This window comes from Takifugu rubripes, chromosome 19 (genome assembly GCF_901000725.2).
Source record: "Takifugu rubripes chromosome 19, fTakRub1.2, whole genome shotgun sequence".
NCBI lineage: Eukaryota > Metazoa > Chordata > Actinopteri > Tetraodontiformes > Tetraodontidae > Takifugu > Takifugu rubripes.
The window spans coordinates 3,217,621-3,245,111 of record NC_042303.1 but is presented as its reverse complement, the minus strand read 5'-3'; the positions used below and the strand labels follow the sequence as shown (position 1 = coordinate 3,245,111).

General features: G+C 43.1%; 4 protein-coding genes across 13 annotated transcripts in view; 3 read left to right on the top strand and 1 right to left on the bottom strand.

The window, feature by feature from the left end:
* Positions 1–736: 736 nt before the first annotated feature.
* Positions 737–20,332, bottom strand: rnf207a (ring finger protein 207a). 2 transcript variants are annotated; one of them, XM_029827459.1, is made up of 18 exons: positions 20,231–20,332; positions 18,489–18,690; positions 14,587–14,719; positions 14,262–14,406; positions 13,938–14,019; positions 13,789–13,864; positions 13,387–13,512; positions 11,465–11,511; positions 10,590–10,662; positions 10,314–10,382; positions 9,663–9,731; positions 8,992–9,095; positions 5,990–6,122; positions 5,416–5,601; positions 5,171–5,222; positions 4,973–5,090; positions 4,501–4,599; positions 737–3,109 (listed from the first exon to the last, which is right to left on the bottom strand). In XM_029827459.1, the coding sequence occupies exons 1-18, from the start codon at positions 20,304–20,306 to the stop codon at positions 2,959–2,961; spliced, it is 1,941 nt and encodes a 646-aa protein (XP_029683319.1). In that variant the 5' UTR covers positions 20,307–20,332; the 3' UTR covers positions 737–2,958. The 2 variants fall into 2 exon arrangements, with proteins under 2 accessions (XP_029683319.1, XP_029683320.1); XM_029827460.1 differs by lacking the exon at positions 20,231–20,332 and adding an exon at positions 18,830–19,086.
* On the top strand, positions 15,061–21,910 carry zpr1 (ZPR1 zinc finger). 2 transcript variants are annotated; one of them, XM_029827463.1, is made up of 2 exons: positions 15,061–15,234; positions 20,471–21,910. In XM_029827463.1, exons 1-2 carry the CDS (start codon positions 15,217–15,219, stop codon positions 21,770–21,772), a joined length of 1,320 nt encoding a protein of 439 aa, XP_029683323.1. In that variant the 5' UTR covers positions 15,061–15,216; the 3' UTR covers positions 21,773–21,910. The 2 variants fall into 2 exon arrangements, with proteins under 2 accessions (XP_029683323.1, XP_029683322.1); XM_029827462.1 differs by having other exon boundaries at positions 15,061–15,240; positions 20,477–21,910.
* An 890-nt stretch (positions 21,911–22,800) lies between these two features.
* Positions 22,801–24,835, top strand: rpl22 (ribosomal protein L22). Of its 2 annotated transcripts, none has more exons than XM_029827464.1 (4): positions 22,801–22,929; positions 23,301–23,414; positions 23,588–23,712; positions 24,652–24,835. In XM_029827464.1, the coding sequence occupies exons 1-4, from the start codon at positions 22,918–22,920 to the stop codon at positions 24,791–24,793; spliced, it is 393 nt and encodes a 130-aa protein (XP_029683324.1). In that variant the 5' UTR covers positions 22,801–22,917; the 3' UTR covers positions 24,794–24,835. The 2 variants fall into 2 exon arrangements, with proteins under 2 accessions (XP_029683324.1, XP_029683325.1); XM_029827465.1 differs by having other exon boundaries at positions 22,839–22,929; positions 23,304–23,414.
* Positions 24,836–24,962: 127 nt separating this feature from the next.
* Positions 24,963–27,491, top strand: part of chd5 (chromodomain helicase DNA binding protein 5) — a 49,119-nt gene continuing 46,590 nt past the window's right edge. For all 7 annotated transcript variants that reach the window (XM_029827455.1, XM_029827453.1, XM_029827458.1 and 4 more), the window contains exon 1: positions 24,963–25,663. In XM_029827455.1, the coding sequence (XP_029683315.1) occupies positions 25,597–25,663 (67 nt within the window). In that variant the 5' untranslated portion in view covers positions 24,963–25,596. The remainder of the gene's footprint in view (positions 25,664–27,491) is intronic.

Below are 27,491 nucleotides of genomic sequence, written 5' to 3'. Positions count from 1 at the left end.
CCCTCCCACGGTTCCTCGAGGACTCATGACCCCAATTTTTCCTGCAAAGCAGCAGCTTCTGAACAGCCACTTTTGCTTTGTTAGTGTCATATGAATAATATGAATAACTTTTTCACTGTGAGAGTTGACGCCAACAGTCTCACTTCTCATTATCAGTGTGCTCCCATTTACATTCACTGGATTCTCCACCGTGGTGATTCTGTTTTGGAAAAGGGTTTTTAAAAGACTTCAGAGTCAGCAATACTATTTTGGGAAATTATTATAATTTAATTATGTTGCTTCAAGCTTTTTGACGTTGAAGCAGTATGGTAAATATGTGCTGCCTATTTTCTGTTTTGGAAGTAGAACACAACACAGTTAAAAGAGTTTGTCAAATAATGGAAATTTGAACCTTCTATCTACACACAAACAAACAATATATAAATGAACTCCACATAGAGTAGATGTGCATATATATATATATATATATGTGTGTGTGTGCGTGTGCATACATATAGGTATATGGACATTGTGACTGATTGGAGTTCAGCATCGTGGGTGAACATTTACCATTTATAACTATGCATGTTATTTAGATTTGAATTCAACATTTACGTTGATATGGAAGTGTTTTGCATTCACTTGAAATAGAATAGTAATCTCTTGTTTGGGTTGTTTTGGGGGTAATTATTCCTGTTTTCTAAGTGTATTTTTTAGCTGTTCTTTTTAAAAAAAAAATGTGTTCTTTTATTTTTAATTTGTTCAATTTTTTCTGTTTTCCAGGAAAAAATATTATGCTTGGTCTTTTGGAGGGTTCCTGGTATGAGTCCCAGTGTGGACAGGACATGGAAGGTGTTCTTGTCATAGGAGAAGATGCCAGGACACCTTCAGAGCACTGCACAAGTACACTTAAGCAAGGAACTGAACCCCCAAATGCTCATCTAGGGCCCTGCCATAAACTGGCCACTTATCCAGGGGGGACCTGCCTTCACCCTTTGTGAACCCTCCCCATGGTTAAGAAGAGGAGATCAGAATGCATTCATTAATTAATGAAGACCTTGAGTTCATGTTATTAATTATATCAGGTTTTACTTTGATCTGTTTTAAGTCATATAGATTATGTCAGTATTAGTTCTTTGCTGTTGTTCAGATGGGAAAGCCCATTAGCGGGACATATGGACGTATTTAAAAAATAGGGAAAAAATGAGTCATAAAAACATTTGGGCATTTCGTCACACCCCCTCATCCTCACCAACCGTTTTCTCAGGCTCTGGCATTTCTCCAGTTTCTCATGTTCCTTCTTCTTATTGTTGCTGTTGTTAAAAATGTGCCAACTCTACCACAGCCTCCACTTCATCTACCACAATAATGTCCAGTTCACATCGTCTGTTGTCAGCCTGAATCAGGATGCCCCACGGGATCTGAGCTCAGTTGTTCTCCATAAACTTCAGAGGTGTGGCTCACTTTAACCTAGCAACACAATATCTCCACATCTTTTTGACTTCATATAAATACATAGGATGAAAACAATTCTGAGATAAATAATGAATGAGGTGAAAATTGTCTGATTTTTTCAATGTGTTTCTTTTATCCACATTTTTGTAAAGGAACAGTCAATGACTATTAAAACAGGAACACAAAATTGGAAATAAAAGTACCGGTAATTATTTTTCAGAATTCAGCTTAAATTCTGCACAAAACAGTTCCTATGCTGATATTATCTTATGAACTGCAGCATTGCAACGTATGTAACAGGCAGTAAATAAATGTATCTTGTCCCCATCTTGTCCATGTCCATGATCTGGGTGAAGTTAGCATTATTAAGCTTCAGTTTAAGCTAAGATAAGATAAAACTTTATTGATCCCACATCAGGGAAAGTGTTACAGAAGTAGCCAGTGATATACAACACTAAAGAAAAAAACTATTTTGTTATGTACATTTCTATGTACATTATACATTATTGTTTACAGCCTTTAGTGTCAATTATCTGTTTGAGAGAATTGTATTGTATTCACTCATTCACCACTGAACTGGCTGTTACATGGGACACTGTTGACTTCTTTAGGGCTGTGTCCTCTCAAAAAATAGCAAAATATCACATTTTCACTACCAACAGCTCCATTTGGGTGCTACTAGCTCAGTCTGTTGGAAGCTGGGCTGAGATGGGGAGGGATCTCGTTTCGAGTCTCAGGGCAGACAACATATGGAAGGTGTTCTGGAAGTAGGGGGAGGTGCCAGAACACCTTCAGTGCACTGCCCAGGTACCCTTGAACAAGGTACCGAAGCCATAAATACTCATATAGGGCCCAACCATGAACTGGCCAATCATCCAGGGGAACCTGCATTCACCCGTTGTGGACCCTCCCCATCATCCCCAAAGGGGTGAAGTGGTTAAGGAGACGATGAATGAAAAGATATTTCATTCACACACTACTAGAAAACTCAGGTGAGTCTCCACTCCAGAAAAGGGTGTACAGGAAAGATCATGTCTTCAATAAAACACTCCATTGCTCAGTATAAAATAGGGCTCCATGATATTATCATTTTTTCCCACATACGTTTTGATCTCTTTTATCTCCATGTTAGTGCCTATCTAGGATAAAGATGGTCGTTCACCTCCTATTTTAGTTCAAATTCCAAGTGCAATATATGGAGAGGATAAGAAGTCACATGTCAACCGCATATTAGGTTTCATTCACCCAGGTCATGGTAGTTCTTCAAGGTCTAATGTAGAGTCAACTGGACTGTTCAAAAAAGACCTTGTGCCTCTCATCTAAAAGGCTTCTTCAAGCACCTCTATTACCTGTACCAATGAGTCCAATGAGGTGCTCATCCATCCAGATCGTAGTAGCGAGTCGAAATGTCTTCTAGTTTCTTTCAACATTCCAGTTGATTCTCCACTAGATCTCAAACAATGTCAAGCTATACTTGGTGCTTGATGGTTGAAGGCACACTGCCAGGAACAGGCACTGAGGCTTTCATGAAGGCACCTCATTGTGGTTTGATGTCCCTGAAGAAACTCTGTGCCTAGTGGGACGGCTGCTCTCGACATAGCTGTCCCCTGACTCGAGAATCAAGATCAGGTTGGTTTTGTCTTTGTCTCTGTCGAGGATACAGGTCTGGTTGTCACTGTCAAGACAAACCAAATAAATCTATTAACAGTACTGTATGAGTAGGCATTATAGTAGGACAGGCTGCTGTATAAGCTATTTCTCCCACAGCTGAGGAGCGCTCTTCTTATATCGAATAAGTAAACAAAATCTCAAGTTCTTTATTCCGAATAAAACAATTGCACTGTGAGGTCCCCGAAAACAGGATGGAAACAAAAAAATGAGTGACTACGTTGGTGTTGCAATTACACTGGCTACTTGGAAATTTCTGCTTTCTTGACATTAATGTTGGCTTCTGTGGATGGTGCAGCCACCATAAACTGTCAGTGTTTCTGAGGAGGCACCAGGAATATCTGCCGTAGAGACCCATGAAGATGGTATTCCTGACAGAATCGTCTCTAGAAACATCATTCTACGGTTTGGGCTTCGTCTTAACAATCCAATCTGCAAAGTGATTCATTTCCATTGTCTTCCCTGTGGCCAAGACTATAGGTTAGTCTAGTAGTACTTAAGCTAGGATTTTGTTTTCATTGTTCAGACACAGAGTAACATCTGACACAACTGTACTTTATGCCCAATATACCAAAGCTCATGACTTCATGCCTGGTATCTCCTTTGTTGTGTCTTTCAAAGAACACAGATCACAGAGGCCAAGCAAAGGGCCAACGTGCAGCTGCAGCCACACACCATCACCTGAGGTACCACCGCTCAGTCATGCAACACCGCAGACCTGAGATCTTTTCTCTGTCCAGATCCAACTCAATTGTCAGTACTTTCATCATCTGAGTAAAACAGCTTCTGGATAGTTTGGACTTTCACTCTTCAGACAGAAAAAGGAATCCAGACTATTTTTGAGACTCCACCTACTCAGTATAACCTGACTACACAAAAATAAACAACAAGAATAGAAAATTATTCAAACATAAATAATTTAAAAAATGTAAGTAATAATTTAAGTTAGTACTTCATTGCTAAAACCAAACATTCTTTGTTTTTTTGTAAATCCATAGATATGTACCGTATCTAAAATCTTGCTTGAAACCAATAGTCATCCTAATGTTATTGTTGTACATACTGTAATATACTGCTTACAATGTTTATAATTGTATTAATTTAATGCTTATAACTTAGTTCTAGGGCTGTGCTAGTCGGGGGGGCAGGATGGTTCCAGAGCACCACTGAGGTACCAAACGCCCAAATGCTCACATCGGCCCCTACAGGGGTACACCTTGCCTTCACCCATATGCAGCTCTACATGACCTGCAAAAGGGTTATAGCAGTCAAGAAAAGGAAAAGAAAGACTAGTAATATATAATATTACTTATAATCTTTCAAAATATTAAAACAATAGTCATACATTTCCCTGTTCTTGCATACCCTAAATAATAATTCGCTGGTTTTCATCAGTACCTGTCCTGACTGCCTGCATCTCTTTTGGCCGGGCTCTCTTCGTAAATGTTCAACATTGTGTCTGTTCGGTCATCTTGGTGCTCTTTAAGCTCCTGAAACCTGGAAAACAAAGAAATATTGCAAATCCATTGCTACTAAGTGGAAATCAATAAATGATTTCAATTTTTTCATACATTATATAAATAACTAAAAGCTTCACTACATTCATTCTTTAGTATTTCACAAATACTATAACTGATGCATCTGGAATTAATAATGACCAATGCAGCTCTTGTAATATTATTGAATTTTTAAAAGGCTCTGGATGAAATAATGCCCTGTGGCAAAAATGGAAAAGGTACATGAGCTTTTGATAGTAAAAACAAAATTTATAATTCCAATTTTTTAACATACCCATTTTAATTGAAAATGATCGAACAATAAACATTATGCTAATTATCATTTTTGTGACAGTTAGATAATTACACACTACCTGGGTTCGAGCCTCTCCTTCACTTTGGCAATGGACAGAATGTAGGGGCTGATCTGTCGTGTAATGGTGGTCAGATAACTATTCTCTTGCCTTAGCTGCATCAAATCATGAAGCTGGGCTACAACCACAGAACAAAATTTGGGTAAACTCACTGAAACCTGGACAAATATTAAAGAAACAAGGTTTTAAAATTGTCACCTTCATAGATCTCCTGTTCGTTATTCACCCTCTGAAACGTCTCATCCCAAACCTGAAGACAGTGTTAAAAGGTATGAAATGACAAATAGAAGAGATTCTATAACCTTAATAAAGATATTTTCCCCCGGTTTAGCTACCCAGAAATCTATATTTGCATACAACAATACTGGTTTGCAGTGTGCAGAAAGACGTACACACTGAGGACAAGTACAAAGGTCAGACCGTCTGGATATCATTTGACACACCTCTTCAAACATGACCCTCATAGTTTCCACTGTGGAGTACTGCAAACCTATCTGGCTGTCAATGTGCTGCGACCTGTCCAGGATTTCTCCCATTTTATCTGTGTTGATAATGGAGTGATGTTTAGTCAGGTCTCGGTGCAGTTCCTGAACCTGGTCCTTCAGATTTTGAATTTCTATCTGGAAGGACTATCAACACACACACACACACACAGAAAGAGAAAGAATGACACACAGATCAGCAGAGATTTGGTAAGTGAATAGATGCTAGCTGAAGTGAAATTCAGTATGCACTCAATATTGTGATGTTCCCAAAGGAAGTCATGATAGTTTCTTTTTTAGGTTTACTTCAAGGGTCGGACATGACATGACATAATATAATAGGGCGTACCGTGGCTCTTACCTGAAGTCAGATAAGCTTCAGCACTCCCCCGTACTCCGCTATGGGAGGATTGCTGTTTATGTACTGGCTTTTTCACCCAATAATAATTACGTTTATTTGATGAAATTTGATGTGAATATGTAGAGAATTCACAATTGCCAGCACAAGCCACCACAGGTTCCAAAATCCACTCACCCTATAAGTGTTTTCATAGTTGCGGCAGTGCTCCGTGAATGGAGTTTCTGTCCCCTCAGCCAGTAGGACCTTGGTGCAGATGTTACGGTGACAAGTGGGCCGGCGCCCAAGCACAGAACCCAGAGGCATGTCACTGAGAGTCGGGGAAGGCAAAACACAGCCAAGGGAGATTGGTACCTGAGTTGACTTTATTTCTTTTCATATTTCAGATCAACTGGATATTCACGGGTCTATATTAAAGTAGTCTGCTGTGTATGGTAGATATTGCTAAGATGCCCTTTTCATGCAGGAAGAACAGAAAGTCATAAAAGTCGTATTACTTTAACATGTGACTACTCATATGTGTTCACCCTTTCTACCCAATGTGATCAGAGATGAACAGGATTAACACAATCACATGATGAAATACATATCGATGGTGGAAATTCTTGTAGTGTCAGTATCAAGACAAGCAATTCATACTTTAAACTTTTAACTTTGTCTCTCTTTCTACTTCTATAATGCCAAACCACTGATTTAACCCATCTATTGAGGACCCAGGTGATCAGTGGCACCAGAAAAATTGTGGAGAACTGAAGATCATATTTACAAACTCTCAGGATTTTACAAGAAAAGGACTCACAAATTTGACACATCAGAACCACAGCTATGCCATGGGCTCCTATAGTGGCTGATGTCTATATGGCAGACGTACAGACCAAGCAATTGGTTTGGGAGTGGAAGCTTTTACTGACCACAACACAATGGACCATTACGTCCAGTTTGGCTGTGGAGATGCCAGGGACATTTTACCCATAAGAAGCTGGGATACTCTATATCCGTGGCATTCCCTTGACACCCCCCCCCCCCCCCCCACCCCCGAGGGATAAAGCAGTCAGAAAAAATAAAATAAAATGAAGCAGATCATCCTCTATGACACAAGCTGGGTGTTATACACACTTTAAACAAACAGCACCTTCTGCGGTGGAGGGGCCGAGGGAAGAGAAGAACAATCTGAGGGGTTACACTCTAAAGGTAAGGGACGCTCATTTGCATAAAGATAGTTGAGGAGTCAAAGAAGCATCTTTGTTAAACTGCACCATCATGGAACAGAGGAGGAGCTTTCCAACACCAGTAGCCAGCCATGCTAATGCTATCCTGGGATCACTCCCTGGATGCTTGGACAGTCAGTTACACTCACAAGGTTCAAATCCCTTGAATAATGCAAATAATTCGATGGAAATGAGTTTAGACCACCCAAGTCTTACAATTCTGGGAAGAATTTGATCTTTTGAATTTGCTTATTACATTTGCATTTGACCTATTCATTTTGCTAATGAGATTTTTCATGAAGAATAAATTATTCCTAAATTATTTGGCACCATGTGTTTGATCACGTTTGGCGGCAGAAAGGTGATTTTTGAATTTCCCATGAACACTTAAGGGTGATTAGTCACTTTAAGGGAACACAGAAAATGTTGGGGCACAGACACTCTGATGAGTTATTGAGGTTCTTGGTAGCTACAGATGCTTTTCAGAGGGTGGTGACTCATTAATGGTTGATTAATTCCGTGGAAGGACAGTGGAAGGCCCCAATGAGGTTAAAACCAACAAGTCAGCAAATATGAGTAACGATAAGATGTTGGGGGGAAAAGGTGTTTCAGAGAAATATAGAACTTTTTTCTTTCTCTTGCTATGTCCCTCTTGAGGACAAGAGAAGGGTGTTGGAGCCAGTCCCAGCTGCCATATACAAGTGGATTCTCCAAAGGATGAGAAACAATATAGGAAATAGTACAATTCTTGGAAAAGGTCATAAATTCTGTTTTTAATGCTCGTAGCTCAGAAAACGTCTGTCCGGTGATTTCGATCTGAGTGAATCTGATTTTGGAGATTAATCAAAAAAAAATTGGAATCCAATAATTTTTCTCTTGATTAATGCTGCTGTGTATTCCAGGAAGAAAATGAAAGAAAAAAGGAATTCTTAGAAGGAAATGGTTGGTATCAGCCATAACCTAATCCCTAAACCTTTACATTGTTTGTGTAATATATTTAGTAAATGTAATGTGTTCAGAATCCTTGAAGGAATATACTGAATCCTAATCATTTACAGAATCATGAGCCGTCGCTGCTAAAGGCAGCAATATATGAAATGTAAACCAACAAAAAGAGCAACGCTGTTATTGGTTCAGGTATAATTTTAGGCACATCTAACACGCTTTATATGGAGATTTCCTTACCTGCTCTGACTCTTGTCTTCCTCCGCAGTGAAACAACAGAAACTGTATGACTTTCGGCCTATTGTACGTATCATGTCGTACACATCCAGCTTCACTCCTCCCTCACCCCACCACCCCCGGGTGCCAATTAAAGAACTTGGCCATATTTAAACTATGACGTCATCATGGAACAAAGCAAGATGGCAGCTTTCACTCGAAGGGCAGTTCTTTGAAATTCTGATTAAAAATAGTGCCAAGTGGGTTGGCAGCCAGTCCCCGCTCACTTTGTATCACCCACTGGCAGGACACAAGACAAGTTGGTAGAGAAAGTTGTCAGTCCGTGGAATGGGCGAGCGGGCTTAAAGATGTGAGAACAGTTGGGGGAGATGATGCCATGGGGGTGAGATGGCTCATTTAAAAAAAGCAAAGCTCTTTGTTCTGTAACAAGTGTCTTGCTTTCTGTCCGTATGAACCGTTTTATTTATTTTTATCATCACCTTCTGGGTCTTCTTTCATCCAACGTGGATTTCATAAACATATTAGAGGAGATAAATTACCCATCTAACAGTCAAGGAGGAAAGCTGCCGTAGTGGAACTCCTTATGGCACCTTCTTTTCTCTCCCTTCCTCCATGGGTGCCGACCATCTGTGCTTTGTAAACCATTTGGCGAATTCCTTTTTGGATACTCTGGAGGTGTGAACATTTCTGCCAAAACCCTCCGAAGAATGCAAACAGTACAGTACAGCTTGCAAACTAGTAAGTGCAACAGTAAAACTTTCCAGCAAATTTTGCACAGCAACTATTCACCTTGTTGGAACACAAGTGGAGCCGGCAGCAGGGGGACAGCGTGGACCCAGCAGAAGCAGTGGCTCCAGACAGCGTGCAAATTCACTTCTGTAGTCGGTGTTGATCTAGTGGAAGATGATGAGGCTTGTTTCAATTAATAAACACAATGAAAAGAATCATTTTCATCAACAACAACAGTGGGCTAGGTCAGCTGTTCTCAACTGCTCTCGTTCTGGGACCCACATGTTCCCGTGGTCCTCAAGTCTCGACCCACTTTTGGGGTGTCAGTGGCTCATATTTACGCTTTGCCATCTGACCGCGTAGCAACTCAAATTTGAAAGACATGTCCAACATCAGATGCGCATTAAACATTATTTCTGGTTTTTGACCACCCATCCGAGACCCATCCAAACTGGGTCTGTGACCCACTTTTGGAGTGCGACCCACCAGTTGAGAACCACTGAATGTCAACAGGAAGGAGAGGCTACATAAACAGATTATGTTTTTTTTCTCCTTTTTTCTTTTTAATCTTTTTTACTTCTTGCTTTTACATTGAACAGTTTGCGATGTTTTGAAATGAAATTCTTGACATTCTGAATAAGTGAAAAGATCTATTTTTTCTTTGGTTCTGGGGCTGCATTCGTGGGGTTTCCCAGGGGAAACCTGCTCTGGGAACAAGTTCCTGCACTCACTTTGCTGCTCTGCACTGGTCGCAGCCGATGAGGGAGCTTTACGATCTTCTTCAGTCGCTCCATCAGTTGCTGTGTGCGAAATATGGTGAGACCTTGTAGATGCCTTTGTGATTTCACACTTGTATATTCATTTATCATTATTTGGAGCTATTATTGTCATCTCCTTTATTGGGGCTCACATTTTCTCCAGGTAAACATCCCCCTTCTCAAAGAACAGGCAAGATGTGTGCACCTGATGTGCACCTGATATAAGATTATGTTCATTTAATCAATGTAGTAGAATCACCTGAACTCAAAATAAAGTCAATTGATAAATGACACAATAATGTTTGTTTGGCTTTGGGTTTTTTTTGGGTAAAGACATTTGAGAACATTTGAGGCAATGATGAGAATCCTAGTAAATCCTTAATATTCTCTTTAGACTCCTAATTCAAATCAGAAGAGGGTGAAACTGCAATGTTCTACTCAACTGATGGTACTATAAGGGTGGGAAGAACACATGAGAGTGTTTAATATAAGAAGCTCTCCTCCCTTCTTCTTCTACCTCTCCCAGAACACGATGGCCTATATCACGGCAGTAGCTGCTTTCCTATAGTCAAACGCCATAAATCATCCAGCATAAAGTCAATTATGTTATGATGCTTTACTCACATAACCCATATCCAAAAATTCATACTTGTTGGCAGAGCTGAGGAAGGCAGAACAGGTGACGAGGTGGACCTACAGACGTCAAGACTCAAAATTAAAGCTCCAAGGAGCCAAGAATCCAGGCAGCAACCAATTTACCCCAACAATATTTACATTTTCCCACATTGTAAAGAATATACAGGAGCTATTATAGGTGATACAGAAATGTAAAAAGTCTGAAAATCATCAGTGGTGTAAAATTGTTCCTTCATTCATGAGTTTAATGTGATTTCACTGTACCTGGAGAGTCGGCAGGAGGACTGTGAGGTGAGAAAGCTGCTCCTTCAGTGCATTCTCCTTCTCCTCATGTTGACTGCGACACACACACCCACGCACACACACGCACACACACACACAGACAAAGCAACGTATGTAAAATTCTCCAAGGACTCAACTCATGAGGTGAAAACAAGAGCCCACTTTTCTAGAGGCTAATTTATTTATCTGACTTCTGTATTTCCAGCAAACACACAAAAGGAGGGTGTGAACACACACACATGCAGACACACACGTGCATGCCCAACAGTTATTAATAGCCCTCAACACTCTTCGGGGAATCCAGCCCAGCTTCTCCTTCTACGTATTGCAGAGGGACAAAGAGAAATATGCTATCCATGGTTTGTTTTTTTACCTCTCGACAGGATCCGCGTGCTCACCAATATGTACCCAATAAAATAAAAGAGTTAATGGAACACAATCCCCTGGAAATTTTTATTGACATGTACTGGAAATTCTTGATTATCTAACAATAATTTTTATGTCTTGTTTTTTGTTCTTTGTTGAAACCACTTTATTTTCTGAAGACCTTATTTTTAAACAAATGAGGGGAAGTGTGCGGAAATCTCTTTGGACCTGATGTGCTGTGTTTCAAGGCTGAAGATAATTTCATTGAAATGAAGCAACATTTCTATGGTGAATTTTCTACAACAGCAGGGTGGACTTGTAATTGGATATGAGAAGCTGCTGTAGCCACTAGCGTTATCTCTGCTGTAATGCAAATGTTCAAATATTCAGCTGGTAACAGCCAGATAACAAAACTCAGTTTGCTGAAGGAGCCTTGTGACAAAAATTAGTGTTTTCACATAAATGCAACTCCTCATCTTTCTTTATTTTACCTCTGAGCTGCTTTAAGCAGAATCTGTTTCCTCTCTGCTAGCTTCTCCTGTGGGAACAAACAACAAAGAAAGGACACCTATTATTCAATAACAGACAGTACTTTCTCCATCTACGGGGGAAAGTAAACCAGTGCAGCGTCCACCCTCACATGTTGGGCCCCAGGGCCAGAAAACACACGTCAGAATCAGGGGAATGAAGACACCCAGTGGCCACTCAGTGTAACTGCTTCTCCAGCGTCGCTTGATCATTTGGGGCCAACTGTGGTTCATTTATCGGACACCGATGTTCTAATGTCTAAATAAGCAGCCCTACAGGAAATCGACTGGTCAGCTGCACAAACTACCAGCTTCTCAAATCAAATCAAATCAATCTTTATTTATATATTGTCTTTTACAATCAAAATTGTTTCAAGGCGCTTTCCAGAATCCCAGGGCCTAACCCCAGACAAGCAACAGTGGCAAGGAAAAACTACCCTTTAACAGGAAGAAACTTTGAGCAGGACCAGGCTCATGTAAGGGGACCCTCCTGCGGATGGCCGGCTGGGTAGAGAGAGAGGAGAGGAGAGGAGAGGAGAGGAGAGGAGAGGAGAGGAGAGGAGAGGAGAGGAGAGGAGAGGAGAGGAGAGGAGAGGAGAGGAGAGGAGAGGAGAGGAGAGGAGAGGAGAGGAGAGGAGAGGAGACGAAACCATGACCCAGTGGGGTGACAGAGGCCTGTCAGGTGATCATGCTTCTGGACCCCGGCAGCCTTGGCCTATAACAGCATAGCTAAGATGTTAATCTAATGATTAGACGACCCCCTAAGTATGATCATTTGTCTGTCTATGATAGTAACTGGAACTACAGAATTAGTAACAATAAGCTTTTCAAAGAGGTAGGTTTTAAGCCTAATCTTAAAAGTAGCGATGGAGTCAGCCTCCCGTACCTGGACAGGGAGCTGGTTCCATAGCAGGGGGGCCTGGTAGCTAAATGCTTGGCCCCCCATTCTACTCCTAGAGACTCTGAGAACCACAAGTAGACCAGCATTCTGAGAGCGGAGCGGTCAATTGGGCTGGTAAGGTGTCACTAGCTCCTCCAGGTAGGATGGAGCTAGGCCTCTGAGGACCTTGTAGGTCAGAAGAAGGGTTTTAAAAATTATTCTAAATTTAATGGGCAGCCAATGAAGAGACGCCAGTACAGGAGTTATGTGATCTCTTTTGTTAATACCTGTCAGAACTCTGGCTGCAGCATTTTGGATCTAATAGACGCTGCTTCTGCAGCTGTTTTCTTACAGGCTATTTCGTATGTTGCTAATTGTCTTTATGCTTAATAAGACGGATGACTGTCTCAATGCATAACGATTGAAGCCCCTGAATGAGAGAATATTAATAGCACTTATGTGTCATCATCATCTAGATGAGATGGTTTGGTAAAGATAAACAAAGAAAAAACACTGTTTCAGTTGGTTTTTCCATCTATAGCTTCGTGTTTGGAGTAATTATCACTGTGCCATACTTTGATATTCTGAACTGTCAAACTTACATTTTTTCATGCCTGATTATTTATTAGTTTCTCTGATTATTTTGATTTGTGTTGTTGATAATTCCTAACTTAAAAGAAAAAAAGGAATCCCGATTCCAAATGCATCACTAAGGTTTGAAATAGATTTTCATCCAAAAGATTAAAGCAAAACTCTTGAGGCTCTAAAAAATCATGCTCAGCGTAACCTGCTGTGTATCGTATTGCATTTCATTCTTTGTCTTTTTAGAATTTGTATTGAAAACGTTGAGCTCAACATCTATGTGTGTCCAGAGGACTATTTTTCCACCTACTAGCATCATTTGTGTGATTGTTAAAAATTAAATCACCATAATAAATCAAATGAAGCTCTGAAGCTAAAACAAGGCTCACCATGTCTCCTTTAAAGCCAAGTGCAGCTCACAAACCTGCAAACTGTTGAAGAGAGAACAGATCGCAGTCTCTTCTTCCTCGACATTGAGACACACTTCTCCGATCATGGCTCTCAGTAGGACGATGGCGTCTCGTGCTGAGGTCTGCAGCTCTTTCACCACCTACACATGGAGGAGGGAGGACGAGCAGCAGGTTCGCTAGGACCAAAGATTACATCAGCAAACGCACCAGCTCACATTTGCCAGGCTGAAAGAAGCGAGCATGGCTGACAGCCAAAGGTTTGGTGTTGGGAAGGCACAGGATATATAATTCAGGCCTACTGGCCTATTTCAAAATTCCCTAAACTCACCATGTGATATTCTCCGACACATATCGCATAAAGACATCGCCACTGTCGAGTCTCTGAATTATTCATAAAAGCAAATGTGAACTCTGACCAGAACCGCCTGATCCAGCATCTCACACCCCTGCACGTAGGCTGTCTCGATGTCGATGCAGTGAGTCCGACTCTCCCTGGGTGACAAAGGACAGCTCATTCACTGCCGGAATGATGAGAGAAACGTCTTTTTCTTCAGGATCTGCTTACACTTGCATGTCTCGGAAACACTTGATGCAAAGGAGGGACTTGTTCTCGGTTGAGAACAGAATATAGGGTTCCTCGTGTAGGGCTGCGAAGACAGAGATGCGGTTTGTCTGCAGTCTACTCGGGTGTGACTTGAAGCATTTTACAGAGAACAAGAGAAAAATAAGAAAACAGTGGGTACAATTTGATTGATCCAGTCGTTTGGTGGTGAGCTCAAGATATTGAGAAAAATGAATCTAGATCAAGTAAAGTCAACTCAGAATGTGCAAATTATATATACGTGGCATTGTTACGTCTCGTGGAAATTTAGGTTTCTTTTTTTCTTACAGCACTTCCTGTGTTTGGCTTTGGTACGTTTGGCCATGGACACGATCTCGTGGTGGGAAAACATTCTGGCCTTGTGAGTCAGCTCCCTGCAGGAGCTGCACAGTGGTTGGCTGCAAGTGTTGCAGTAGTACATCAATCCAGGATCCTGCACAATACACAAAAGAGCTTCAGAAACTGAGAAACCGGGATAGTATTCCAAGGTAATAGGGACGTGAAAGTGGGTGGTAAACCCTCTATTGGAATTACATAACTGTTGTTGCAACTCATGCATTTTTTGTGTTCCATTATATGTGTTTAATTTTTTTTAAAGAAATGAGAAGTTCACCTTTTTATTACTTTCCTGATCACAGTTGGCACATTGTACTACCTCTTCGGCATCTGAACTGTTATCCACCAGAAACTTCATCAGACGGTCCTCAACTGGAAGGGCACTATTCCCTTTTACTACCGACGTGTAGCTTTGGAAAGGACAGACATTTGGGATTTCTCAATAAGTGCACTGTATACATTTAAAGTTAGAAATCTCATCATTTTGACAGATTTGTTTTAGCAGTAATCTATTGTGTCCAATATGTTAGGAAGAAAAAATAGAAAAACATTTTCAGAAATTAGGTACACAAAATATATGTAAGTGAAAATGTTCAACATACGTCTTACCCACTGTGTTAATTATTTATTTTATTTTAGCGTTTTAAACCGCCCCGTAGGCTTCTGTGTGTTTGTTCAAAATACAGTACATACTGTATGATAAGCGCAATGTCTGCACTACTGCAGATATCCTATGGGGGCAGTCACGTCAGCGACACGTCCACCACAGAAGAAGAAAATGCGGAAGTAACTGTGTATATTTGCTAACGTGTTTTGAGGGAGACGAGACTGGTCGACAAAAATCTGTCGCGGGCTATCACTTAGAAAATTAGCCGAAAAGTGAACTACTGAACAGAAAAGCTTAAAAATGTCTGCTATTTCCGAGGAAAAGGTGCGAGGGGAGAATCTTTTCAAAGAAATTAGCGCGGAGGACTGGGAACCCACAGAGATAGAGAGCATGTGCATGAACTGCCACCAGGACGGTGTGACACGTTTACTCCTGACCAAAATACCATTTTTCAAAGAAATCATTGTAAGCTCGTTCAGCTGTCCACATTGCCACTGGGCAAACACAGAAATCCAGTCTGCTGGACGTATTCAAGATCAAGGCATCTGCTACATGCTTAAAGTCCAAAGGAAACAAGACCTCAACAGGGAGGTGGTGCGAGCAGACAGCGCGACCACCAGGATCCCTGAACTGGATTTTGAAATTCCTGCTTTCACTCAGAAAGGCTGTCTTTCTACAGTTGAGGGCATCATAGATAGAGCCGTTGCTGGACTGGAACAAGAACAACCAGTGAGACGAGCCACAGAGCCCCAGGTTGCTGAGAAAATAGATGGATTCATCCAAAAGTTGAACAGATTAAAACAAGTTGAAGAGGACTTCACGCTGGTTATTGAGGATCCATCTGGGAACAGTTTTGTTGAGAATCCAGTGGCCCCTCAGAAAGATGAAGCTCTCACTGTGAGCAGGTTCAAGAGGACGGCTCAACAGGACATGCAGTTGGGATTAAGAGCTGATGACGATGAGCCGGAAGGGGCTCGGCATGAGGATGAGGACCAGGATGACATGAGAAACGAGGTTTTGATGTTTGCCACCAACTGCCCAGAGTGCAATGCTGCAGCATCGACCAATATGAAGCTGGTCCAGATTCCTCATTTCAAGGAGGTCATCATCATGGCCACCAACTGCGACAGCTGTGGGAACCGCACTAATGAAGTAAAGTCAGGCGGAGCCACGGAAAAGATGGGAACCAAAATAACCCTGCACGTCACAGACGTTTCAGACATGACGAGAGACGTGCTCAAGTCCGAGACGTGCTCGATCAACATTCCGGAGCTGGAGTTTGAGCTGGGGATGGCCATCGTGGGCGGGAAGTTCACCACGCTAGAGGGGCTGCTGAAAGATATCAAAGACATGATTGTGACCAAAAACCCCTTCGTGTGCGGTGACAGCGGAACTGGAGATCGCATGCAGAAGCTGAGAGAGTTCGGGGAGAAGCTCGATAAGATTATTGCTGGTGAAATGGATGTGCACTTTATCTTGGATGACCCTGCAGGGAACAGCTACTTGCAGAATGTGTATGCCCCCGACCCAGATCCCGAGATGACCGTTGAGAAGTACATCCGCACCTTTCAACAGAATGAAGATCTTGGCTTGAATGATATGAAGACGGAGGACTACCAAGAAAGCAACTAACCGAACTTCAAAAGTTTCAACTTCAACATAAACGGTTTGGGCCAAAATGAGCCTTGATTATGATGTTCCTGTGACATCAAAACCTTGTGTTGTTATACGTAAATAAAGTGGAAGTGCTGAAACTGAGCCTTGTGAGTCTAAAAGAGACAAGACGCACTCTTTAGAGAGGCTGAGCTGTCGTCCATTCATGGGTTTGCAGGTCAGAACAACAAAAATCTCCAGGAAAACTATTGAAAGTCTGCTATTTTCACTAAATGCTAAATAATTGGGATTGAAGGGTCATTAGCAAATGCAGAGTACAAAATTTCCATTGACCCCAAGACCCGTTTCAGACAGCAGATTCACCAAACTGAGTCAGAACTGAGCCTGAAAAGCCTGATCGACGAAACGCAGATAATGTGAGTCACCATGGCAACAGGTGAAAACAAGCCTCCATCCTCCTACTTCTATTATATGCAGAAATTAAGCGCAGTCGTCAGGCAGCAGCGAAAGAGCTTGTTGGGCAGAGAACAGCTGATCAAGACAATAATAATTGGAGAAAAAAAAAGAATCGTCCCACATTTGGTCCCTATTGCACCCTGTTAGGTCCTATTAATCATGAGATTGACTTCAGCCCTGGTTGATAGGTGGGCTAGCAGCAGGGACAGCACCAAAGTCCACTCCCCCCCTCCCTAGTTCATCATCATGAAAAATTACTCTAACATTAAAATAATAACCAGGCTCGGATAATCCTCTCCTGTCGGCGGTTTCTGTGGAGTATCCACAACTGGTCTTCAGTCTGCAGCTTCAGCTTCGGATCTGTTGGGTTGTACTAATAACTTTGTAGGGGCTGGTTGATTCCATAACCCTGTTAGCACCCTGTTAGGTGATGTGAGGGTGGAAATAGCTGCTGTGTCCTGCAGCCTGAGCACCGCACACGTCTCCTGTCTCTTATATCAATGAGCTTCGATGGCCAAAGTGTGGAAGGTTTCAAAGCTTTCACTTCTAATCGTATTGCACCAACATTGTAGCCAGAGAATTAACGTGAATGAAGCTGATGGTGACAGGAGGCGTTCTTCCTGGCGTTACTCCCTAGAGCTTCTCCGGTCATGGAAAACTGACATTGAAGACCTGAAGGTGACTGTGAAAACAACCTGTCATTTCTTAATAAAGGAGTGAAAGGGATTGCCACCATGTGACTACTTTTTATTGCCCTAAGCTGCTGGCACTGATGCCACATACCAGTGCACTTTGTCTGCTGGGTGACTGGTCTTAATAGAGTTTGCTAGCACAGCTGAGCACTGTAAAGTCTAAATCAGAGACTCGGATGACCCAGCAGCTGCTCTGGCCATTCAAGACCCTGGGCCCATAACACAGTCCCAAGGCGCTCTGAAACCAATAAGATCCGCTTAACGTGTGATTTGCAAATGTGTTTAAATTTGAATCCACATGTGTCCCATATGTGTCTGTAATTCTTCATTAGCACATGCAAGCAATAGTTTTAGAACTGATGTGGCCAAAGTATTCATGTCAAATGGGGAACAACTGTCCAAGCTTTGCTAAATGTTTCCCCAGCTTTAGCAAACTGCTTTAATCCTAAATGAATGCATGTTTTTTTCTTTGATGAAATAAAATTAAAACCCTGCATAACCATCCAGAGGCAGGGGGATAGTAGGAGTCTTCTGGGAGCAACACAATTGCCGTGGGCCAAACAATATGAATGAAACTTGCATATGGCTCTGGTTTCCTTGACGTAATGTCACACCTTCACTTAGTGTGTTTGGGATCAATTCTGCCTCTGCTCTCGTTACAATAGATGTCATTAACAGCAAGGATCCACGTGTGTGTGTATGTGTGTGCGCATGTGTGTGCGTGTGTGCGTGTGCGCCTTGGCAACATACAGAGATGAAAAGCCAAACTTTTCATCTCCAGAAGTCGAGATCACATTATTCACGCCTTACCCACAGAGGGGGCAGCTGAGGCGGTTGTCATGTGTCCGGCCACGTAAACAGCACGCACAGAAGATGTGGTAGCAGTCCAGTAAACACGGGGACCGATACTGCTCATGGCACAGGGGGCAAACCAGGGGGTGGACATTGTTACAGTCTACACTGCATGGGTCGTCCATGGTAGTGAAGATTATCCCGGCCATCTGACAACACACTGAAAAGCAGAAATGGAGCATTAGAATTAGTTGCCGCTTTGGTGCATACGTTCGACTGAGGAAAAATAAGGGGCCAAGTTTGCTTTGATTAGGTAAAAGCGACAGACGTTGTGAGAGTAAACAGGAAAACAGTCCTACCTTACTGTCAATGACAACACACAATCCAAATATTGTCAGTGTTCGCTGATGGAACAAAGACAAGAAGCAGTAGTAGGCTAATCTGTGGACAGCCCACACAGCCACTGTCCTGCTGCTGCTATCAGCTGTGCCTGGCAGGAATGAACGCGATGCAGGAACACTTCAACAGCAGCCTGACAGGGTCCCTCCACCGAGCAGCTGATGGCACATATTATGCCAGCCCCCCTGTATGTTGCCAAGGCGCAAAGAGGAAATCTAATATCGCTCTCTCTTCAAAACAAAGTGGTTCTCTTTCCAACGTTACCCCGTGTTATGACAGAGGGTGACGCCTGGCCGAGTCACAAATGAAACATCCAAGATGGCATGTGTAAAGGGCTCAAATTAGGCTTTATTTTTAGTCATTATATATATTTTTAAAACAAAAAATATGCTGCAGCGACCGTGATCTGTTCAAAGTGCTTTTATTTCAAATGTCATTACATTTCTGCTCACAAATCCAATGAAATAGCTTAATAAAAAAGACTATTCCAAAACAACCTTGTTGCTGTCCACCCCCTGGTAGCAGCAAGAGCGTGAACCTCATCATGTTAAAGGTAACATCAGTAAACCAGTGCAACATCCACCCTCACATGTTGGGCCCCAGGGCCAGAAAACACAAGTCAGGATCAGGGGACTGGTGACACCCAGTGGCCACTCAGTGTAACTGCTTCTCCAGCGTCGCTTGATCATTTGGGGCCAACTGTGGTTCATTTCTCTGACGCCGATGTTCTAATGTCTAAATAAGCAGCCCTACAGGAAATCGACTGATCAGCTATAAGCTTCTAATAGACGCTGCTTCTGCAGCTGTTTCCTTACAGGCTATTTAGTATGTTGCTAATTCAACTGTTTCAATGCAGCAGTTTAGAACCCTATGAGCATTTATGAGCATTTGTGGATTCGGCACCTTGCTTCAGGGCACCTCGGCAGTGCTCTGAAGGTGTTCTAACACCTCCCCCTCCTACCAGAACACCTTCCAGGTTTTGTCCTCACTGGGGCTCGAACCGGCAACCCTCTAAACTATCACTGCCCATGTGTACAATTGTAAAGTATTTAATTCTTACTAAGTAGTGGAAACTGTTTTACAATCATTACTTTAGATGAATCTTGTTTAGAAGAAAATCAGTTCAATAATGGCTGGGTGGACGGACGTGTTGGGTCGATTCTGCAGCTAATTGACTCAAGTGGGAACTTCGCGGATTTTGTTACTAAATTCAATATAAGATGTAGTAAACAACCGTAATAACGAGTAATGATAGTGACTGCATAGAGCACGATTAACAAGGTAAAAGGAATGTTGCTCACAATCTACATTATATTAATTTTATAGCATTTTGCAGATTTGATAGGAACATAGGAACAAACCAAAACAGCCTTTTCCGGATCCGCCGGAAATCGCCATGACAGACTTCCGACCGGATGTAGACGCGCTTTTGCACATGCGCAGTAAAAACTCAGTCGTCGCCGATCCAGATGCGGAAGAACCCCCGTGGATGGTGGCTCAGTGTATTTGGGGGTGGTCGCAGAACATCACCGGCGAAACTGGAACGACAGAGAGGGTATATTTGTAAACAGAAAAGCTTAAAAATGTCTGCTATTTCTGAGGAAAAGGTGCGAGGGGAGAATCTTTTCAAAGAAATTAGCGCGGAGGACTGGGAACCCACAGAGATAGAGAGCATGTGCATGAACTGCCACCAGGACGGTGTGACACGTTTACTCCTGACCAAAATACCATTTTTCAAAGAAATCATTGTAAGCTCGTTCAGCTGTCCACATTGCCAATGGGCAAACACAGAAATCCAGTCTGCTGGACGTATTCAAGATCAAGGCATCTGCTACATGCTTAAAGTCCAAAGGAAACAAGACCTCAACAGGGAGGTGGTGCGAGCAGACAGCGCGACCACCAGGATCCCTGAACTGGATTTTGAAATTCCTGCTTTCACTCAGAAAGGCTGTCTTTCTACAGTTGAGGGCATCATAGATAGAGCCGTTGCTGGACTGGAACAAGAACAACCAGTGAGACGAGCCACAGAGCCCCAGGTTGCTGAGAAAATAGATGGATTCATCCAAAAGTTGAACAGATTAAAACAAGTTGAAGAGGACTTCACGCTGGTTATTGAGGATCCATCTGGGAACAGTTTTGTTGAGAATCCAGTGGCCCCTCAGAAAGATGAAGCTCTCACTGTGAGCAGGTTCAAGAGGACGGCTCAACAGGACATGCAGTTGGGATTAAGAGCTGATGACGACGAGCCGGAAGGGGCTCGGCATGAGGATGAGGACCAGGATGACATGAGAAACGAGGTTTTGATGTTTGCCACCAACTGCCCAGAGTGCAATGCTGCAGCATCGACCAATATGAAGCTGGTCCAGATTCCTCATTTCAAGGAGGTCATCATCATGGCCACCAACTGCGACAGCTGTGGGAACCGCACTAATGAAGTAAAGTCAGGCGGAGCCACGGAAAAGATGGGAACCAAAATAACCCTGCACGTCACAGACGTTTCAGACATGACGAGAGACGTGCTCAAGTCCGAGACGTGCTCGATCAACATTCCGGAGCTGGAGTTTGAGCTGGGGATGGCCATCGTGGGCGGGAAGTTCACCACGCTAGAGGGGCTGCTGAAAGATATCAAAGACATGATTGTGACCAAAAACCCCTTCGTGTGCGGTGACAGCGGAACTGGAGATCGCATGCAGAAGCTGAGAGAGTTCGGGGAGAAGCTCGATAAGATTATTGCTGGTGAAATGGATGTGCACTTTATCTTGGATGACCCTGCAGGGAACAGCTACTTGCAGAATGTGTATGCCCCCGACCCAGATCCCGAGATGACCGTTGAGAAGTACATCCGCACCTTTCAACAGAATGAAGATCTTGGCCTGAATGATATGAAGACGGAGGACTACTAAGAAAGCAACTAACCGAACTTCAAAAGTTTCAACTTCAACATAAACGCTTTGGGCCAAAATGAGCCTTGATTATGACGTTCCTGTGACATCAAAACCTTGTGTTGTTATACGTAAATAAAGTGGAAGTGCTGAAACTGAGCCTTGTGAGTCTAAAAGAGACAAGACACACTCTTTAGAGAGGCTGAGCTGTCGTCCATTCATGGGTTGGCTGCATTGAGTCACTGCAGAAGGAAACTAGTGCATTAGGAACTAGGAAAGGACATAGAGCTACTGAAAAATCTTCATAAATACATGGTGATTTCAAGATTCTGTTATCAGAGGAACAAGATAAATACAATCTATATTTCAGTCGAGATTGTCCAAATTACCAGACGCTTCACATGCAGACTTTTAGATGACAGGAGTTCAGCGCTCAACACCTTCATGCCCTTCGAGGTCATCATGAAGCTCAAGGTCGTGCTCGATGGCCCATCTGGCTGCATACAGGAAGAAAAGGCCCACTAATAGACCATCCAGCTGTTGCCCTCTGCAGCAGCGTGTCCTCCGGTACCACACTCGGGAACACTTAAGAGTGTTGCACCAAAACAGAACCTCTAACATTCAGATTTGTGGTTTAGAACTTTCACATTTCTTCGGCCATTGCACGTCTTTATTTAGTTCTCGGTTTCTTTGGTATATAATGGTGTTGTTATGACTAAGTGTGGCTTCCTCTCGCCATGCTTTGCAGCTTTCTTTTTACTTCTTTTTACTCTGAATGTCCTTCTTGGATATGATGGCGTTTGCTGCTGATGTTATTGTGCACATGACAGAAATCCTAAATCCGTGATGGCTCTGGGAATGGTGGGTCTTCTCCTTCAGCTTGCCCAAACGTCAGACACACATTTGTTTTTACATGTTTAACCTTTTTAAACCTCATTTATATGGACATTTTCATTGTAACCAAAAGGCTTTTTGTAGCACTTGAAAATAAACTTTTCCTGATGTTTTCTTCTGCATATAATAGTCGTGTATAATTAGTAATTAGGTAAAGTTCATTCCAAAGGCTGCTTAATCGAGTCCAATACAATCGATGCGTTCGATTCTGCGGCCGGTTTTATCCGGTCTGCGTCACCTCCGCTGCTTCCTTTTCGCTGTGTGTGTCCGCCATGGCTCCGATTGTAAGTAACTAAGAGACCAATTAAACGAGCAAAACCGCCGCGTTCTGAGCTTGTTTTGGCATTTTGTGATCCTCTGGTGTTTATGTATCAGCCCTCTAAACGAAGGGAAATTTTCAAAATCTATCTAAATGTTTTAGGCTCATTGTGCCAAGTACACCACGTTGAGCTAACGCAAATGCTAGCTAACGCTAAGTTAGCTAGCAGGTTAAGTTAGCTGGCGAGCAACCAGCTAAGCTTAATGCATAGTTTGTCCTTAGTTTTCGTTTTCAGTGATTCTCTGCAGCGTTTAAAACACCGTGAGACGCTAATTTATCGCAATGCGTCTTGAAATGGGATGAAAGTTGCGCTGCTATGACGATCTCTCCTTGCAGCAGAAGAAGCAGGTGGTGAGGAAGCAGGGGGGCAAGAAAAAGAAGCAGATCCTGAAATTCACACTTGATTGTACTCATCCAGTTGAGGATGGGATCATGGATGCGGCCAACTTTGTGAGTTGAACATGCAGCTTCTCGTCTACATGCCTAAACGTAGTCTTTAAGAAGCAACACTAGTTATCGTTCACTCCTACTTGCAAATGTAAAATAAAGAGGTGGTCTTGGTCAAAAATGTGTTGCTCGTAGTCACTTTTGCCGACCCTTGTTGGTATTTTGTGTCTTCATAGGAACAGTTTCTGCAGGAGCGCATCAAAGTCAACGGCAAAGCAGGAAACCTTGGCGGTGGTGTAGTGTCGATCGAAAGGAGCAAGAGTAAAATCACCGTTAACTCTGAAGTTCCCTTCTCAAAGAGGTACGAACCCATGTCACGTTAATGTTGGCCAATTACAATGGATCTCTAACTGTGTGTGTGTGTGTGTGTGTGTGTGTGTGTTACAATCTGATGATATTAGATGGGGAAAGATGTTGGTGGTCTGACAAACTCCTGATACATTATATATGCTGCTGTGGCTTAATGTGCACCTGAGCATCGATCATGGCCAATCTCGTGGATTTTGTCCCTGGTTGGTGGTGTAGGCTGAATGTAAATGGACAGTTGTCCTAAAAATGGTCCATCCGGCCATCAGCAGGAGGGTCCCCCTACATCAGCCTGGTCCTGCTCAAGGTTTCTTCCTGTTAAAGGGGAGTTTTTCCTTGCCACTGTTGCTTGTCTGGGGTTAGGCTCTGGGATTCTGGAAAGCGCCTTGAAACAATTTTGATTGTATAAGACGCTATATAAATAAAGATTGATTTGAATTGATTTGAAAAACCACTCCATGGAATTGGTTTGAAAAAGTCCAACCAGATGTCATGTAGCAAAGTTTGTACCTCCGTTTCCATGTCGGATGGAGCTGTCATCAACAAAAATGATGAGGAAATGTCGGCAGATGTCAGCTGCAGGACTACAGGAGCTTCGTTTCAATCTTCCAAACTGGAAAGGGGGATAGGAACCATACGGGAACAACAGCCTGCATGCTAACGATGCTACATCATCAATGAAAATACCTGTAATTTTGCCTTTTTCCTCTGCTAAGTGCAGTTCTTGCTTGTATATTTTTGAATGGGCCATTGCATAATTGCCAGCATAGTTCCTGAGGAACTGGGGCTGGATGGCTTGAGGTGACGTATGACACAGGTGTTGGTTCCGCTCAGCATCTGGCTGCGTTTCCATGTGAGGGTGGAGGAAAACGCCCTGAGATGGCGTGCACGAGGGTGAACAGATGATGGAGTTGACACTGTTTCCTGTCCACAGATACCTGAAGTATCTCACCAAAAAGTACCTGAAGAAGAACAACCTCAGAGACTGGTTGAGGGTGGTGGCCAACACCAAGGAGAGTTACGAACTGCGCTACTTCCAGATCAACCAGGATGAAGAGGAGGAGGAAGAAGATTAAACGAGACCCCACTTTTAATAAACCTTCATATGGGAGAATAAACGGTGTCTGTGTGTTTTGTGTTATCTACTTTAATGTTAACTGATAAGCTCATCCTACATGAGATGGTTGCTAACGCCACCTTTAAAAGATGGAATGTTTGGCTCTTCCCCATTAGGAGTCATTAATGGGCTCTCCCTGTTTAAGGCTGTGGTCACCATGACAACGCAGGACTTGGATGATGAGCTGGACATTTTAATAACTAATTTACATGACAGTGTGACTCGTTTAGCCTGCCGATGACCATAATTATACGAGTATATGTCGGACTCGTGCCTCCCTGGCTTCCAGCCTCCTGTTTTGAGGTTGCAGGTTTGAGTCTGTCCTCTGAACCCCCCCATGAAACCAGGGCTGGGGGGATGAGGGCACATTTGCTCTGCCACTCTTTTTTTGGCCATACTTCTAGTTGAACCGATAACTAGGCGAGCCTCACTAACTAGTTGTTAGTGATATTATGGGATGCATCGTCATGGCAACAGACCAGACGTCACAACCCGGGCATGTGTGTTCCATTTTTTTTGTCTTATTTTCCAGACTGGAGGATCGGGATATAGATCACTGGGAAAACAATATGAAGGTTCTTAGTGCGTTTCATTCGCGACGCGTCTCCGAATTGACGAGCCAAAAAAACAAAATGTAAAAAAAAAAAGAAAAGAAACTACGGCATTTGTCTGTGGATGAAGAGAAAGGCAGAGCTCCGGCGTCTGGCGGGTTAACTTTCAGTGTTCTCGGTGTAAAAGGGCTTTCGAGGCGATGAGATAAAGATGCCGGGGTCCCTGAGTAATGAAGACGAGGGACAGGACGACATGGATTTTGAAGACGAGATGCCAGGTGAGGTAAAGGGGGAGGCGGGGTGTCCTTCGCATTATTTTGCGCCGCGACGCCTTGAATGCGGGCAAAAGGGCTTGTCCTGCGTTTCCGAGACCACAGAGGAGGGAAGGAGGGTGGGGTGCAAAACCAGAGTCATGCGATCCTTCTTTATTTAGTTGTGCTGCACGACAGCGTCTTTAAGGTGGGAACGCGGTCCCGGATTTGTCTGCTGTCGCCGAATACCGGGGCACGATTCGGAAGAGAATAAAAGCAAAGCGCTGCACGCTTTAGCCGCTGCTGGCATTTGTCTTCTGCTATGGAGTGGGCTTTTGGGTAAAGAGCCAAAAACCCAAGTTTGGTTGGGAGAGTTTGGTAAAAAAGAAAAAATGTCCGTGCTGTGACAACCCTAGAGTCGGGTTGTGTCTAAAGGTGAGCTGCTGTGGTCAAAGAGGGTGTTCCAGCAAATGTTGTTCTGAGGTTGTAGAGGTGTGAAAACCACGTGTGGGTCACAGTCACCACCGCCTGTCCACTGGCTCGTGCTGCTGATGCATTATTGACTAACATCTACACCGCTGCCGCCACCGTCATCCTTTCACCTTGGATTAAAAAGCAGCCCAAAATCCATATGTTGCTTTCTTTCTGGAGGCGTAGGATGACAAATGTGTGCAGAACTGCACCATGCATGGGTCACTCCTGATGTGCACCAACAGAACTGTAGCATTTTAGACCAACTTTACACATCTTAGTGCGAATCATCTCAGACCGCCTCATTTCCCATTAGCTTTAGATAGTGACCACCCCTTTCTGCGGAGGTTACTGTCTTTACTCCCTTTAGCACACAGGCAGGACAGGTGTCAAAGGGAGTAAGATACCCTGGATTGGGGGTCCTGTTCTGCTATCAGCCCACCAGTCCAAGCTTTGGGACTTGGACCAGAACCATACATGCCCTTAGCTCAGCAACGCCCCTACATGCTGAACTAATGTATCCCAAGGCAGTGGTTGTTCAGTCTCTACGGGACGGACCTGAGAAGCGGAGGGTTCCAGGTTCAAGCCCTGGTGTGGGCAAAGCATGGAAGGTGTTCTCGGAGTAGGGGGAGAAGTCAGGACACCTTCAGAGCACCGGTGAGGGACCCTTGAGCAAGGTGGACCCTGCCTTCGCCTATATATGCAGCTACAGTAGGCTCCAGCAACCTCCCCGTGACCCTGAAAGGGCTAAAGCAGTGAAGAAAGCTAAATTATTATCAAGATTTTTCCTTTAGAAACCCATTTGTCTACATTTTGGCTCGTTATCTCTGCAACATCCCTTGTTTTGCAGCTCTGTGCTGCACACGGCGCTTCTGTCACAGTCACATCATCCACAAACAGCAGTGAGTCAGTTTTATTAGCAGCTATATGTGCCCACGCTGGAACACCGGCACACATGCACGGTGATTCGGATCATTAGCTTTTCCTTCTGCTCTCTTTTGTCTTCCAGTCATTCTAAAACATCTTCGTCCAGGTTGGCTCTTTTCCCAGAATCAGCCTGCCTGCAGTACCAGTCAGGCAAAGTGTGAACTGGCTTTGACAGTCATGATGTGATCCTTATTTTATAGGCGTTGCACTTGGTTTCTCTCTGTATTTACAACCAGCTTATTACAAAATACACCACTGAAGTGACATTCCTCAATTTGATCATTCAATGTAATTAAAAAATACATCAATAATCTACTTTTGTCAACGACAACCAGCCAACAAGGTAGCTTGTTTCATGCTAAAAGGACTTTAGCTCACGTAAGCACCAAAGCAGCAAGCTGCATTTCCTTTCATCATCATTTAGTGAGAAGCTTTTCTTGCGAATGTATATATGTAT